General features: G+C 36.4%; 1 protein-coding gene across 2 annotated transcripts; it reads left to right on the top strand.

Annotated features, from left to right (window-relative positions):
* Positions 1 to 252: 252 nt before the first annotated feature.
* CSP16 (chemosensory protein 16) lies at positions 253 to 15,017 on the top strand. 2 transcript variants are annotated; one of them, XM_028187778.2, is made up of 5 exons: positions 253 to 403; positions 948 to 1,119; positions 2,284 to 2,402; positions 13,806 to 13,980; positions 14,338 to 14,565. In XM_028187778.2, the coding sequence occupies exons 1-5, from the start codon at positions 398 to 400 to the stop codon at positions 14,475 to 14,477; spliced, it is 612 nt and encodes a 203-aa protein (XP_028043579.1). In that variant the 5' UTR covers positions 253 to 397; the 3' UTR covers positions 14,478 to 14,565. The 2 variants fall into 2 exon arrangements, with proteins under 2 accessions (XP_028043579.1, XP_028043578.1); XM_028187777.2 differs by lacking the exons at positions 253 to 403; positions 948 to 1,119; positions 2,284 to 2,402 and adding an exon at positions 2,959 to 3,172 and having other exon boundaries at positions 14,338 to 15,017.
* Positions 15,018 to 16,146: the final 1,129 nt, after the last annotated feature.

Below are 16,146 nucleotides of genomic sequence, written 5' to 3'. Positions count from 1 at the left end.
TTTTTTAATATTATTCGTTAATACATATTTCGCTAAATGAATAATTAATTAATTAATTTAATTTGAAAACTAGGCAGATAAACAATACATGCATTGTAACCAAATTCAAAGTCCGTTAACTGTGTTGAATAATAATAATCACATATAAAGAACTTATCTATCCATAAGGACTCAAGAAGTTCTCTATTCACAGATAATGTCGTGTAAGGGAGGGGAGGGAATCCTTTCCCGGTCCAATTACAATTTGATGAGTGTGCATAGTACCAGTCGCTACGAGATTGCCGTTCAGGCGTAACCCGAATTCCACCTGTCGGAAATATTTTTAATCCCATAATAACTCGATTGTAGATGGTTCTAGCACCGATCACGGACAGCACGAACGAGATATCATTTTGAAATGAAGGTAAATAAAAACAAAAATATGGATATTATTTTGTAGTTGTGCTAATGTCTTGTTTTATGATATAATTTACGAGGCGCGTGTGGGTGTATGCGTGCATTACGTTCGTTATTGTACGTATAAAATACTGTTGAAAACCCCAGCCTTTTCGAACTACTAAATGTACTACTAAATGATGTATTATGTGTATGTTAGTATATTAGTATGTATTGTATGTAAGTATGTATATTGGTATATAATAATAAGTATATATTTCATATTATATGTAAACGGTATATATTTTGTTTATTGTATGTATATATTTTCTATAACGTATTATCTATAGTACACCGCAACATACCTGCTATATTTTTTTATATTTTCCAGAATTTCTATAAATTATACGGTTGTCTGGAAGAGATCGCTTTTAGCGATAAGACCGCCTATTGTACAAATTTATCTGTTTTTTGATTGTTTTTTTGAATGTAAATTGTGTTTTGGTGTGCAATAAAGTGTATTCTCTCTCTCTCTCTAAATCTTTTATCCTCTATTAACTTAATTTTTTCAGAATATAGTTTTCATTGGTGTATGTACGTGTCTCGTTTTAACTGTGTTGGCGGCACCGCAGATGTCGGATGCGCAATTAGAAAAAACCCTTGCTGATAAAGGCACAATGCAAAGACATCTCAGATGTGCACTTGGTGAAGGTCCCTGCGATATGGTGGGGAGAAGATTGAGAAGTAAGTACTTAATTAAATAAAGTTAAGTATTAAGTTACTTGGATGAAATTAATTCTGATTAAAATGATGATTTAAATGGTGTAATGCGTCTAAATTACTCAAGCCACTATGTCTAATTTAATAGTTTTCAAAGCAAAGTGCATTCACACTTGATTGTATGATTGTTATCCACATGCTAAAACTCACTCGTGATTGACAGAAAATAGTTTACAAATACCTGTTTGGTACATAGATACCTTTACCTGTGTATAATCTATAACAAAAAGCTTCAATAAAAAAAATCCATTTCACCAAAATACTAACAATAATAATTCAAAACCTTTCGAGCTCCGACAAGTTGAGTGGTATGAGTGAATCCGTAGTTATATTTTTTTGTTACTCTTTATGTTATATTTTATTGTTACCCTTTTCTTTTGTTTGGCTGACTTCGTTTCTCCAATCTCGGAGACCAAATTATTGTACGTCATATTAATTTAAAATTGATTGTTTTGTAATTGAGAAATGAAACGACATATTCTTGTTTGATCGTAGGTATTAAATGAAAAGCTTAATTTTCGAACGCTAATTAAAATATAAAATTTTATTTATCTCCATAAGTTTTGGTTTATATAGAGAGTGGAGATTGGTGGACATTTTTTTGAAATAATTGATATTTTCGAACTTTGATCCGAGAGATGTTATTAATCCATGCGAGAGATGTCTCATCGCTTGACATGTCAACTCGAAGAAACAGAATACAATCCGCAGTTTTATAGTCTTTGGAATTACGGCACCATCAGAATATGATGATCACTGAAGTTTATTTATTTTTATTTAATGCTTCGATGGGTGGACGATCTCACGGCCCACCTGACGTTAAGGGGTTACCGGAGCCCATAGACATCTACAACGTAAATGTGCCACCCACCTTGAGACATGAGTTCTAAGTTTCAGCTTTTGCAGTATAACGTGTAGAAATATAATTTAAATATTGTATAAATATTGTGAATAGAAACTAATTTCAATAAATTCCGTTCGGAAATACTATACTACATTATTTCTAAATTGTCTGTCTTCATTGGTAGGGATGATGACTAATCTTAATCTATGTATGTTGTTGCCTTGATATGCATCACCTTTTGGTTTACAACACTCATAAGCAGAATATGAACTATTTCGTTACAGCGTTGGCGCCGTTTGTGTTGAGAGGCGCATGCCCTCAATGTTCCGTGCAGGAGTCGCGGCACATTCGCCGCACACTAGCATACATACAACGTAACTACCCATGGGAATGGGCGAGGATCGTGCGACAATACGGCTGAAGATTTAATAAAATTTTAAATTGACGTTCGAATTCATTTATTCAAATTCGATTTACCGCGCTTTTTATTATTCGCGCCTTTTTTCATTTTATGCCTAATATAATACAAACACTTATTTACTTTTATAAATTTTCAATAAATAAGGAAGATAGTAGGTAAATGAACAAAAATAAATTCAATATGACCCGTATAAATGAGGTTGCCTATTCGTTAATAGCGTCACAATCTATTGTTTGTAACAAGTAAGAAACTATTGAATTAATAGCCAATTTTTCCATAGTTAGTTAATTAATGTTAATCAATAAATAATTAATGAAGTTTCACTTGTGCATAACAGCGAGTCAAGGTGTCATTATTTCAAAACTATAATTAGGTAATAATTCGTTTAAAATATTTTTTCTTACAAACGGTATATATACCTTATGTGTACATGTATGAGTGACAGTAATAAATATTAAATGATTATAATGTGTTTTATTCGTAGTTTTCGCTCACGTAACATTCGCATAGCCCTGTTCGCGGTCTCGAGTCGGATAGAGGGGAGTGCAGAGTTAAGTAAGAAGTTACGGCACCACTACGCGATCGAGCATTCTCCAACCAGACTCGGTTAACGCTTCACCGATCACTAGAATCGTTTGTGTAATATATTTGTAATCATAGTTCTCGAGATCCGGGTCACTCGTTCCCGATCAGTAAAAGACACGACCCGTGCGAAAGTAAAAGTGATCGTTTCCACGTTCGTCACGATGAAGGTAAGTTGCAGAAATTTCTCCGTATTACCCAGATATTAAGCGCGTTTAATTGCGGTTCTCGAAGACTGTTGAACCCGCAAGGACTACCTACCTGTTGTAAGTGAGTTTGGTAAACGAGGAAAATGTGATCGGTAAAGTGAATCGCATTTGTTTTATTGCAGTGCAGTTGATGAGTTTTATTGTTATGAATGCCGTTCGTTGGTGACCACAGATAATATTGATTATAGTCAATGTTTTTAAATCTCAATACGCGGTAGTCACGTTTGTCAAATCTAAAGTTTCTTTTTTATTATTTTTTCGAATACAATTCTTCTTTCAATTTCTTTGCTGTAATTAATCACGTGTATGACAATCATAACTATATGTTTATATATATTTCAAAATTACGGAAAAAAGAAAGCTAATAATATAGTTTAAAATTTTGAACTTATTGAAGATATAAAAAAGACGTTAGTACCGAACTCTTAATCTGTTACCATTCATTTTAGAAGTAAGTCGTTTATTTATATGCAGTTTAGATTTTCTTTGGATGTCTGCTTTAATAGTTCCGAGAATTTACCATCAACTGTTGCCAGCATCAATTAAACTTGTGCACGATTGCATGATGTTGTCCCGAACAAAATTGTTGTTCAACAAGCATTAAATTTAAATAGGCGATCGATATCAAGCACAGCCCTTCTGCAACCGTTACTTTGTCTCTGAAACAGATTAATCAAGCTACTGAGTCAGAAGGATAGATAGATTCTAGCCCGATCCTTTTTGCTATTGAGCCTACAGACCTCTAAAAAAACCACAATCTTTATTATGAATAGAGGTCTTATATTAGATCCATATTTCTATTTACTTCACGCGAATGTAGATTAAAAAAAAGTCGAAGCTTGCAAACGATTGCTTAATGTTCGCTCACTTAAAAAGGCATAAAATAACGGCACAAGTTACGTAACTTATGACAATATAAACACATCCTAGTTTAGAGCTCATTAGCGTCTGTATTACTTTAACATGGCTTAAATACTCATTATATACAAGATCTGTATTTTTGAACTTGCGTAACTGCGACGACGTTCGAATCACATTTTCGACCTCAAACCGACATCGTTTAGTTTCCTTAGAGGTAAATTGAGCAAAATATCACTAAAGCATTATGCAGACATTTGAATTGAAGCACCTTGGACGTGTACTTAGAAAATAAGTTACCACCGAAAACAAATTACAATACTTAGAACGTACACAATAGCTCATAACTTCGTTTAATAATTATTAGGATCTTGTTTGATTCGTGTCGAGTTTTGTACGTATTCAAACTATTTAGTTGCATTCGTAATCTCTTTGGTTTTTAAAACTATTTATAAGTAGATAAACAAAAGAAAGCGTGTTTTATGGATGTCATAGTTAATTATGTACTAGATGATAACCGCGCTTTGCTCGGTTTTTTTTTTGATAACGCCATCTTGTTGTGTCTTTAAACCGGTTAGTTGCCCTCAATTAAGAAAAATAGTATTATTATTCGCCAATAGATGTCGGGAAGAGTTGATTATTGAAAACACGAATAAAACAACATTTTCTGAAAATAAAATGTAGCTAGATCGATTTATCGCCCCCGAAATCCCCCGTATACTAAATTTCATGAAAATCGTTGGAGCCGTTTCCGAGACCCAGATTATAAATATATATACAAAAATTTCTCGTTTAAAGGTATAAGGTGTAATAGAAAGGAAAAAAAAAGTCCGAAGCAAAGGTACATGTTATGTTTAGTAATAAATGAATGAGTAATAAATAACGTAAATTAATGCTCCGCCCTTCGCCCTAAATTAAGGTCCCGACACACACGCAACCAGCGCTGGTTTTCAGAGGTTACCGAGAACTCCTAGACGCATGTCCAGTGTCCACTTTGAAAAGGCGGCACGACAAGAAAACCCTTTTGTCGTGGCCGCTGAGAATTACTTACCCGATCCTATAGACCGAATGGTAAATAGTTGACGTCGCCCAAAATACGTCATTACGGATCCTCCCGATCCATTAACGGTGCTTTTAGGTACCACAAGCACCGGTCACCGTCCTCGTCGAGCCCGTCGCTTGCGACGAAAGGCTCGACGAGCGAATTAACCCATACACACAGCCCACTGAGTTTCTCGCCGGATCTTCTCAGTGGGTCGCGTTTCCGATCCGGTGGTAGATTCTGCGACTCACGGCTGGAGTCCCGCAAGGCTCCGTTCTTTCTCCGCTCCTATTTAGTTTATTTGTCAATGATATTCCCCGGTCGCCGCCGACCCAGCTAGCCTTATTTGCTGACGACACAACCGTTTACTACTCAAGTAGAAACAAGTCCCTAATCGCGAGTAAGCTCCAGAGTGCAGCGTTAACCCTCGGACAGTGGTTCAAAAAATGGCGCATAGACATCAACCCAGCGAAAAGCTTATTTCAAAGGGGAAACTCACCGCTTATTTCCTCCCGCATTAGGAGGAGAAATATCACACCCCCGATCACCCTCTTCGGCCAACCTATACCCTGGGCCAGGAAGGTCAAGTACCTGGGAGTCACCCTGGATGCATCCATGATATTCCACCCGCTTATAAAAACAGTCCGTGACCGTGCCGCATTTATTCTCGGCAGACTCTATCCCATGATCTGTAAGCGGAGTAAAATGTCCCTTCGGAACAAGGTGACACTTTACAAAACTTGCATAAGGCCCGTCATGACTTACACGAGTGTGGTGTTCACTCACGCGGCCTGCACACACATAGACACCCTCCAGTCCCTACAATCCCGCTTTTGCAGGTTAGCCGTCGGGGCTCCGTGGTTCGTGAGGAACGTCGACTTACACGACGACCTGGGCCTCGAATCTATCCGCAAACACATAAAGTCAGTGTCGGAACGTTACTTCGATAAGGCTATGCGTCATGATAATCGCCTTATCGTTGTCGCCGCTGATTACTCCCCGAATCCTGATCACGCAGGAGCAAGTCACCGTCGTCGCCCTAGACACGTCCTTACGGATCCATCAGATCCAATAACTCTTGCATTAGATACCTTCAGCTCTAACACTAGGATCAGGCTGAGGAACTCCGGTAACCGTATTCGTCGAACTCGACAAAGAGGTCGACGTGCAACCTAACCCATGCATCAGCCCGCTGAGTTTCTCGCCGGATCTTCTCAGTGGGTCGCGATTCCGATCCGGTTGTAGATTCATTCGCGAAGCAATTGCTATTGAGTTGTTAGGTCTCCTTCGGAGGCGCTCGGGCAGTTGTTAGCCAATCCCATCCGTCCTGGCTGACCCTTTGCTCGCCCACCTGTCCTGGTGAAGCTGGAAAGGCCAACGGGCCACCAGCAATCTTTCAATCATTAAAAAAAAAAGATTATACGAAGCTCTTGCTAGGGCCACTGTTAGCGACACTTCCGGTTTGAGCTCCGTGACCTACATGTTAGGGTGAAGCTGAAATAGCCTCTCAAGGCTATCAGCATATATAGGGGAAAAAAACAAGCATGTACTGAGCCGTTTAAAAAACGAATACATCTTAATATTGGAATCTAATAAAGATTTAATCGTAATGTAAGATCGTGTGCAGTGTCCTGTTTCAATTACGAAAGAAAAAAAAAACATGTGGTATTTTCTCTTTGGATTGTGTGTGTGAGAATGGATCTGCCGCTACGTCGACCGCTTTACAACAAAACAAAAAGCAACAGGTAGAGCAAAATATCTTTGTCATACTGAAGTCATGAGTTGACTCATCAAGGGCCTTGTTGGTAAAGTCATACTTGCCCGGTTCAATGATCAACAGAAATTTAAGCCTTATTATTCTTTCTTTAGGTCGGTCCATTTTCGTCTTATTGTGTCAACATAGCAAAGATCAGTTCTGCCTCCCTTAAACTTTTAGTGCTTTGCGATGTGTATGGATATATGTATATGTCCGATGATCTTTATTATTGCTTTTCTTAGCAAGTTTTAGGTAATGTTCCATACATACTTTAACTAAAAATAAATCTTTTTTTTCTATCGGTAATTGCACCACATTTAACAGCTTTCTTACATGAGTCTTGTCTACGTAAAGGTTTTTTTTATTGCCCTTGTAGACAGACGACCATACGGTCCATCTGATGGTGAGCGGTTACCGTCGCCCATGGAATTCAGCAATGCCAGGGGCAGAGCCAAGCCGCTGCCTACCGTTGTGTTGTGTTGAAGAGTTCGCTCTTAGCGTTATGACTTTTGTTGTACTTTTTCTAATGTTTTTTGCATCTGTTTTGACTTTAATGTAATGTACAATTAACTATAACTAAGTAAAATGACGTTACAGCTCATCTTGACTTATTTTTTATATTTATTTATTTATTACATTTCATGCAAAATTTACATTGACGGACTTAATGCCTAAGGAATTCTCTAGCAGTTGACCAATGGTAGTGCAGAGTAAATAGTGGTAGGTGCAATGAAATTTATATTAAATTACAAATACATACACAAAAAATGTATATACATATATACACAATCACATATACATATTTAATCTATAAAAAAAACTTTTGCATTGTGTGTGTAATAGAAAAATTGCACCCGTTGACATCGGCGTTGTATTCCATTTGAATGGAAAGTAGGCGAAGGGCAGTGAGTTGGTGGTTTGTTGCATAGACGCAATTTTCAGTAATTTCGAGAATTACTTGACGGAGTACCATAGCTTTTTACTGTTATAATACGTTGAAGGACTATCGAATGTGTCACATGGTCGCCGTATGAATTTAATCATTTTAACGCAGTTTTTGTGCACCGTTGAACAGATTGATAGAATCGAGCACAAACAAGATTTTAAAAGGTTTTTTTATAGTTAAATTTAGGTTAGAATTTATTTAGTTTTCAAAAGAATTTTTATCTTGATAAATTATTGATGTTTGATTACTACTAGTAAACTATTCTCCACCAATACTAATATCGATATTGAAAATACTAGATTAACAAGTATTTTATACCTTCATTTTTATAATACTAGCTGACCCGGCAGACTCCGTAGTGCCTCAATCGATAAATAAAAGATAAATAGAAGATTTATCTACCTTTTAAGCCTTCTTTGGACTTCCACAAAAAATTCGAGATCAAAATTAGCCAAATCGGTCCAGCCGTTCTCGACTTTAGCGAGACTAACGAACAGCAATAGGCTTGTTATGCACTTTCAACTTTGTTACAACTTGTTTCTTCGTCTTTGTTCTTAATTAGAAAATGATAAGTTCACATGAATGAACTGTAACTAAAAAAAAAACTTAAGATTCCGTTAGGAATAGTCACCGTTCCGTGTATGTCTGTCTAGGTCGTTTATATTGTACGAGTCTTTCATTCAAACGCAAAAATATTTCATCTTTCAACCAAATCTTAACTCTTACATGTAATGTAAAACCGTTTGGCGCGCCAGTTACCTAATAACCTTAGAAAAGTTGTAAGTATACCTACTGAGTGTGTACAGCGTTCCTTGTGTTTTACATTTACCTATTCATTAGTAGACAAAATAAACGCAGGTCACGAAAAGTGTAAAACATTCGAAATATCGCTCTTTTTCTTTTGTTCTTACCTATGCTGATAGCCTTGAGAGGCTATTTCAGCTTCGCCCTAACATGTAGGTGAGCTCACGAGGTTCAAACCGGAGTGTTGCTGGCCCTAGCAAGATCAGTGCTTCGCAGAATCTACCACCGGATCCGAAACGCGACCCACTGAGAAGATCCGGCGAGAAACTCAGTGGGATGTGCACAGAAATAAATTCGGGAGGATCCGTAATCACGTGTTTTGGGCGACGTCGACAATATGTCATAATTAATATGCTTACAAGGAAGTAATGCGAGTAAAAACCGTAAAAGTTGCTCTAGTTATGTCTATGACTCGCGAAAGCCAAAGTGAATATCAAAATAAACGAAGTTTCGTGGTCCGATTAAAAAATTGATTAATACGTTCGAAGGTTTATTCATTCAGTGTCTATTGAAGTTCAAAATGAATAGACAAGTTTATAATACTTATTACAAATACAGAATTTTATAAATCTTAAAAATAAGAAAAGTTGTTTATGTAAAATAAATAGAATGTAGCATTCCTATTAAATAAGTAAAATTACAGATCTCTGATTTTGCATGATTTTTTTTTACCAATCTTAGTTGGATTGGATTAAAAGTTCTGTCACGATTCGTCTAAATTACCTATACGTTTTGATCTGTCCTATGGTGGAAATTCTGGAAATTTGTTCTCCATTTTGTTTTACGACAACACTTTGTCTGATAATTATTATGTGATTTACGTAACTACGGTACGTCTGTTATACTTGTATCGTTTTGCAGAATGCAAATTGGAGATTTTAAATTACAAATTTATTTAGTGACGCAATTTGATGTCAAGCCTTGTCTGCACGACACCGATATGGACACGATTCTCGGAATCCTCGTGTTTTTTCGTTCGACCCACTGAGAAGATCCGGCGAGAAACTCAGTAGGCTGTGTCTATGGGTTAATTCGCTCGTCGAACCTTTCGTCGCAAGCGACGGGTTCGACGAGGACGGTGACCGGTGCTTGTGGTACCTAAAGGCACCGTTAATGGATTGGGAGGACCCGTAATGACGTGTTTTGGACGACGTCGACCATTTACCATTCGGTCTACAGGATCGGGTATGTAATTCCCAGCGGCCACGACAAGAGGATTCTCATGTCGTGCCGCCTTCTCAAAGTGGCGCAAAATCCTCATATCATCGGAGAGCGACACTCCCAACATTTCTAAAAGTTATCTTGTTGAAAAAGGTTCATTTGAACCTCGAATTAAGTAATAAAAAATATACGCTTTAAAATCCAGTGAAGAGGCTCCCATTAACTCTGACTTGTCCATGTGGAATAATTTAGTGCTTGTACCATTTTATTAGCTTCTCTAATTAAAACTTTGCAGTGTCACGTATCTTATTTATGACATATCGAATACTTTATGCTTTTCGCTGTCACGGACGACTATAAATCGTAAATCGTATAAGTAGTCTTAATAGATATTAAGTAGACACTGGCAGATTAGTAATTGTCATTTGGATGAGCATGATAGAAAATTACATGTCTGGGCCTGACTGTAATTTTTGATGTAATTATTAATAATATCTTCTTCTTCTTCTTCTCAGTCGTGTCACTCTTGACAGAGTGGTCGTGATCGTCATGTAGTGTTGGAAGGGGCAGACTTGATGCGTCTCACGATGTCGCGCCATCTCTCCCTGCTCGAGGCCATTCTACTGCACTCATTTTGGGGACCTCCCACTGCAGTTTTAATTTGGTCGGTCCACCGCATTGGTGGCCTCCCGCGCGGTCTTGTATCATCAACGCTTCCCTGTACAACGAGGCGTTCTATGGACCGGCCATCTCGTCAGTAATATAAAGTACCGAAAACACAGACCTTTATCCAGGAACTAGATTTATAGGTGTCTAACAAAACAGCTGTTAAGCCATCTATCTACCTAGTTGGTCCAGCGGTGGAATATTTTAACACAGGTGGGGTTGCCGGTCGGGGTTATTATTATTATTATCATTTTTAAGATTTTTGTTAATAGGCGATACCCATAAAACGGCTTTGTATAATGAAGAAAACGAAAATTTTGTTACATCGAAAAGAAATAGGCTTGAATGCTAGACAAGTTCAGACTGCATTCGCCACAGCGCCCCACTTGGCAGATATTTCATATAATCCCGGCCCTGCGTGTAAACGTGCCTTTACATAATGCAACAATTGTTCTGTTCATTAAAATCAATAATATAATCACGAAATGTAATTTAAATATCGAATTATTGCAAGCTTATGTAATTAAGTAAAATCAAATGTTTTGCAAGTTATGAGATGTGGTTGTTGCTACGTAAACATGGTATTAATACTGTATTGGTATTTTAAATAGAGATTTTTAAAATAATAATAGATGAACAGGTATCAAAAAGGTCAAAGTTCGAAGTTAAACTACTAAAATTTGTTCTGCCTATTGTTCTGCGTCCTAAAGCTGATGCAAGTGTTGATAATTTATTTGGCGAGGTAACGATTACACATTTATTAAAATTTTCATCACGTACGATGTTCATGCTGACTATTTTATGAGCTCAATCAATCCGAGATATTATCTCGCAAACAACAGCTGTACTATTGCATAGAAATTCACAATGTAACAGGTCAGCATTCTACGTATGTACCTATAGTAGTAGTAAGTAATTTAAAATATTCACCAAGATAATTCAACTTCAACGAGGCTCGCGAATTGAGAATTAAATCTTCTAATCCTTTCGTATATTTAAATCTTGAGTATACTGATAATAAATGTATGGCTTTTCAAGTTCTCAAGAAGACAAATAAGTTTAGGAACTGATGCCAAGATCATCGTAAGAACGAGTAGTTAGCTCGCCCGCTGGGTGGTAAATAGAATAATAATATTAAGTAGGTATTCTTTACAATAGACAACATAAAAGGAAAGAATCTTGGCTAAAACCTATATTCGGTTTGTTTTTGGTCACCTATTTGCACATAGTATTAAAAATAAAATTTAATGTTTTCATTTTGTTATGCGTTTTCACGGTCGCTCTGGCTTGTAACTGTTCACCGCATACAAAACAATTTACCAACCGTTGTGTAATATTAGGTGAAAAGTGCTACGTGCGTTTGACCTCTAATTGCCAATTGTTCGAAGCAAAGAATAATTGTATTTATAGTTGGCGCGACACTTAAAGCGTGGGGTCCAATTTTGAATAGCTAACTCATTTTCACTCATTGCTCGCCTATTTATATGCTATATAATAAGGGTTAAAGTATGAAATTGCCGTTCTATTGTAGGTATTTCAAATTGACATATAACCTTCATGGTTTGAGATTTTTGAGTGAAACTTTTTTCAATTGGTACCTATGAGTTTCTTCTTTTAAAAAATGGGCAACACTCGATGATCGACCTTCAGTTGTTTTTTTAATTCAGCTTAGACAAGAAAGATGGATAGGTACTTCGAAAGTTCCAGTGATTATTGAATACGAATTCCGACGTGGAACTATCGCTGCAGAAACAGCTCGCAAGATCAATGTTGCGTTTGGAGAGGGGACTGCTAATGAACGCACCGTACGATTTTGGTTTAAACGCTTTCGTGGTGGAAATTTTGATTTAAAGAACGAGCCACGTGTAAGACCACCCATACATATGAATAACAATGAATTGAAATAGATGATAGAAGCCGATCCGAGCCATACTACCCAGGAATTAGCGGCCTGGTTTACCTTACCAACAATATTGACTCATATGCGACAAATCAATAAAACAAAAAAATATGAAAAATGCCTCATGATTTGACTGATCTGCAGAAAGAAACGCATGTTGAAACTTGTGTTGCCTTGTTGAATGGATACAGAAATGAAGGAATATTGGATCGAATGTAATGAAAAGTGAATTCTTTACAATAACCGTAAGCGAAAAACGCAATGGCTGACCCCAGGTCAAACAGCATCCTACATGGTGTTCACTATAGCTTTCTAACGGTAGATGTCTACTGTGCCGAACTCCGAACAATGATAGCAAAACTTGCAATGAAACAGCTCCGACTCATGAATCAATCTTCACCATTATTTCTCCAAGGTAACGCGAGACCTCACACAGCACGAGAAACCGTTTTAACTCTACAGGAACTGCAATTAGAAACCATGCGTCACTCTCCGTATTCGCCAGACCTTGCTCCAATGGACTATAATTTTTTTCGTGATTTGGATAATTTTCTACATGTTAAAAAGTTTTCTTCCCAGGAGGAGAAGAATATAGATCACCAGAGTTCTCTGGCAAAGGCATAAATGATGTTCCTTTTAGATGGCATCAACGTATAGATAATAATGGTAGATATTTTGATTAAATAAATAAATAAATTAATGCTAAATGAAATAAAACAACCAAATTCCCTTTTTTAGTACAAATCGGCAATTTCACACTGTTACGCCGGTAAAAGTAACTCCACCTATCGCCGAATAGTTGAATATCTAGTAGCACTTAGAACGCTCGAGAAGTACAACGCCATCTATTGTCAGATAGCGGAAACACTATGCTAGAGATGTGTGGAATATTCTCGATAATTCTAGGGATGTGGTATCGGCTATAAAAGCGTTCCAGAGATGGCACGCAATTAATAATCGGAACTACTCGAAGCGAAACAGCGAACGGATCACCTGAAGCGAAGTGGAAGAAGCGAATTGAGAGTTTTAAGGTTTTGTTGAGTGTTTTAGTGTTCTAAGTGTTGAATACAGTTTTAAGTTGTACTTTGGTAGAATTTTATTTATCTCGAACCCCAGCACGTAATAATACTTTAACCCCTAATACTTTAAATACGTCATACTGTTTCTTACTAAGTTTGTTAGCTGGAGAAAATGGTATTAACAATATCCATAATAATGAGAGCCTGCAGCGTACACTTTACATAAATGGCAATAAATATCTCTTCTAAATCGAAATTAACGAAAATAGTCGATTACTTCCAACGAACAAATCTTGTAGTCAATTTTTTTTAAATGATTGAGTGGAAACGAATTAAAATTTTACATTTTGTATGATTATATGTTTTGTATTCATTTGCGAATGTCTATGCTGCACTGAATACTTTTTTTAATGTGTTATTCATTTGTATGTTTTTATTTTAGCTGAGTTATTTAGGACTGCTCGTGCTGGTGGTTGTCTGTGCGGCGCAACAGAATCGGCCCCAGGTCACAGACACAGCTTTGGATGAAGCACTCAATGACAAGCGATTCATACAGAGACAGCTCAAGTGTGCACTCGGCGAGGCACCCTGCGACCCTATCGGAAAACGTTTGAAAAGTATGAATATATTTTTTTTTTTTTTAAATTTAAAAAATCACAAAACGGAGTGAGTTACTTAAATCGTAAAAGTTAAACTATTGTGGAAAAAAATAAGTTAAAACGTTTTGTTTTTGCCTTACTGTGAATAAGCTTATCGGAGCCGATACACATTAATTGAATTTTTTATTGCATTGTACATAATGTATTGAGGATAAACTGTTTATTCAATACCAATGGGTAAAATTGAAAAAAGTTATCATTGTGCTACACTGATTTACATTATGAACGCCTTAATTTCCTGAACTACACAACGATTTACGTATATTACCTTTACGTATTTATTACCTTATAAATTCGTCCTGTTTATTTTTCCAGCTCTGGCACCGCTCGTTTTGCGCGGGGCTTGTCCTCAATGCTCACCACAAGAAACGAAACAAATTCAAAAGACACTTTCGTACGTGCAAAGAAACTTCCCGCAGCATTGGGCTAAACTTGTCCGCCAATATGCCGGCTAAAATACTTTCGGATTAGATGTCAAATTTTAGTGTAAAAATGGTGCTAGGTTGTTAATTAAAATTCAATTATGCTATACCTACTAATCGAGTGGGACAAAGCGTGTTGTAATGAAATATTTTATGGATCGTACATATGCCACCTAAGTTTGTGAACGTACTTATAAAGTGATTTAAGTTCGGTACTAATTTAAAAGTATAAATTTTTTTATTCGTTAGTATCGAAATCAAATGATTTCAAGGATAAAAATATCACAACGGTCGCACCAATGTGTGTTTCGTCATCTTAAAGAAACCTACACTGGTGTGAGAAAAATTTGGAGTTCATTTGGTCTCGAAAAATAATTATATTATTGAAAATATTTTATACAAATGTTAATTTTTTATTTATTTAATTACTAATTTTGTTTGCCTACATCAGATGCTTTTAAAATTTAAACCAAAATTTAGAGAGGTAAAACTTGAGATTTAATTATTTAAAGTAATGACAATGTAATATTAAACTTAAGATATGTTTTAAATAAATTATATTAAAAAACAAAACAATGAGCAAAGGGTTTATTTCTGTGTGAGATTTTACAAACAAGGGAAGTCCAAACACATTTAATTTCCAGAGTACTATCTCAATTGCGTGAATGCGTGATTGCCAATATCCGGTCTGGCCTGGCCTGTATTGTTGCTTAGTGCGAGTTTTTAACGTTCTCGATAGTGTAAAAGTTAACTAAAATTTGTATGCAGTTGGAACAGCGCCCCTAGCGGCAAATGTAGACAAACAAACATCCCAACTCGATATAAATTTTAGTTAACTTTTACGCTATCGAAAACGTTAAAAAATCGCACTAAGTACACTGTTCATAGTTACCCGGTATGCTAGTGACGCGCCATAGTCCCGAGATAGCTTCATGTTTTCTTATTCTTTAAGCCCTTTCTTTTATTTTTTCTTTTACTATTTTCTTTCTTTTAATCCTTTAATCAAGCCCTTAGTATTAATTACTTATCGGGCCCATAGCGTCAGATTATTGTTGTCAAAAAATAGTCATCCGATCTGGGTTGAAGAGTGAGAATACTTCATAAATTTCGATTTAATATACACAACATTACACATCATATAATATTTTGAAGAGACCTGATCTATTACTTCAGTACGTATTTAATTTTGATTGCAAGATGAGGTGAATTGAGAGCGGCGTGTATCAAGTATTCTATGTAAGTATCTTTGAGCCATAGAGTTTTAATAATTTTCGTTCAATAAGTATTGCAGAAGAAATACCATAATCGTAACGGTAACCGTACCGTAAATCGGATTGCTTTTAAAAAATTATAAAAATCTGAAGATGTAATGATTTTATTTAAAAGGTTGTTATAATTTGATTTTCTGTGTATTTTCACTACACTTGCGTTGCGTAAATGGTAAAAAAGAATTATATAATTACTATGTTCAATATACATCATGAGCCAATACGTTCTATCGGCTGTGACTTTCAGCACGTACCACCTCGGTGACGTTGATATTGAAAGGTTCGGATCTGTTCTGCTCAATTGCATAATAAAATCGATTGCCTTTTTTATTACTTAAATGAGTTTACGGTCCACCCGGTGTAAAGTGGTTACCTGCGCTGACATCATAATGCGAAGACAGGATATCGATTTTTCAATTGTCATAAACACGTAT

The sequence above is a fragment of the Bombyx mandarina genome, chromosome 21 (genome assembly GCF_030267445.1).
Source record: "Bombyx mandarina strain Sakado chromosome 21, ASM3026744v2".
Taxonomy (NCBI): domain Eukaryota; kingdom Metazoa; phylum Arthropoda; class Insecta; order Lepidoptera; family Bombycidae; genus Bombyx; species Bombyx mandarina.
The sequence above is the reverse complement of the archived record's forward strand: the minus strand, read 5'-3'. Positions and strand labels throughout refer to the sequence as shown.

Excerpts from the sequence above, each read along its gene's own strand:
- CSP16 (XM_028187778.2), top strand. Across the intron at positions 1,120-2,283 it reads GGTGGGGAGAAGATTGAGAA|CGTTGGCGCCGTTTGTGTTG; the intron begins GTAAGTACTTAA and ends ATTTCGTTACAG. Across the intron at positions 13,981-14,337 it reads TATCGGAAAACGTTTGAAAA|CTCTGGCACCGCTCGTTTTG; the intron begins GTATGAATATAT and ends TTATTTTTCCAG.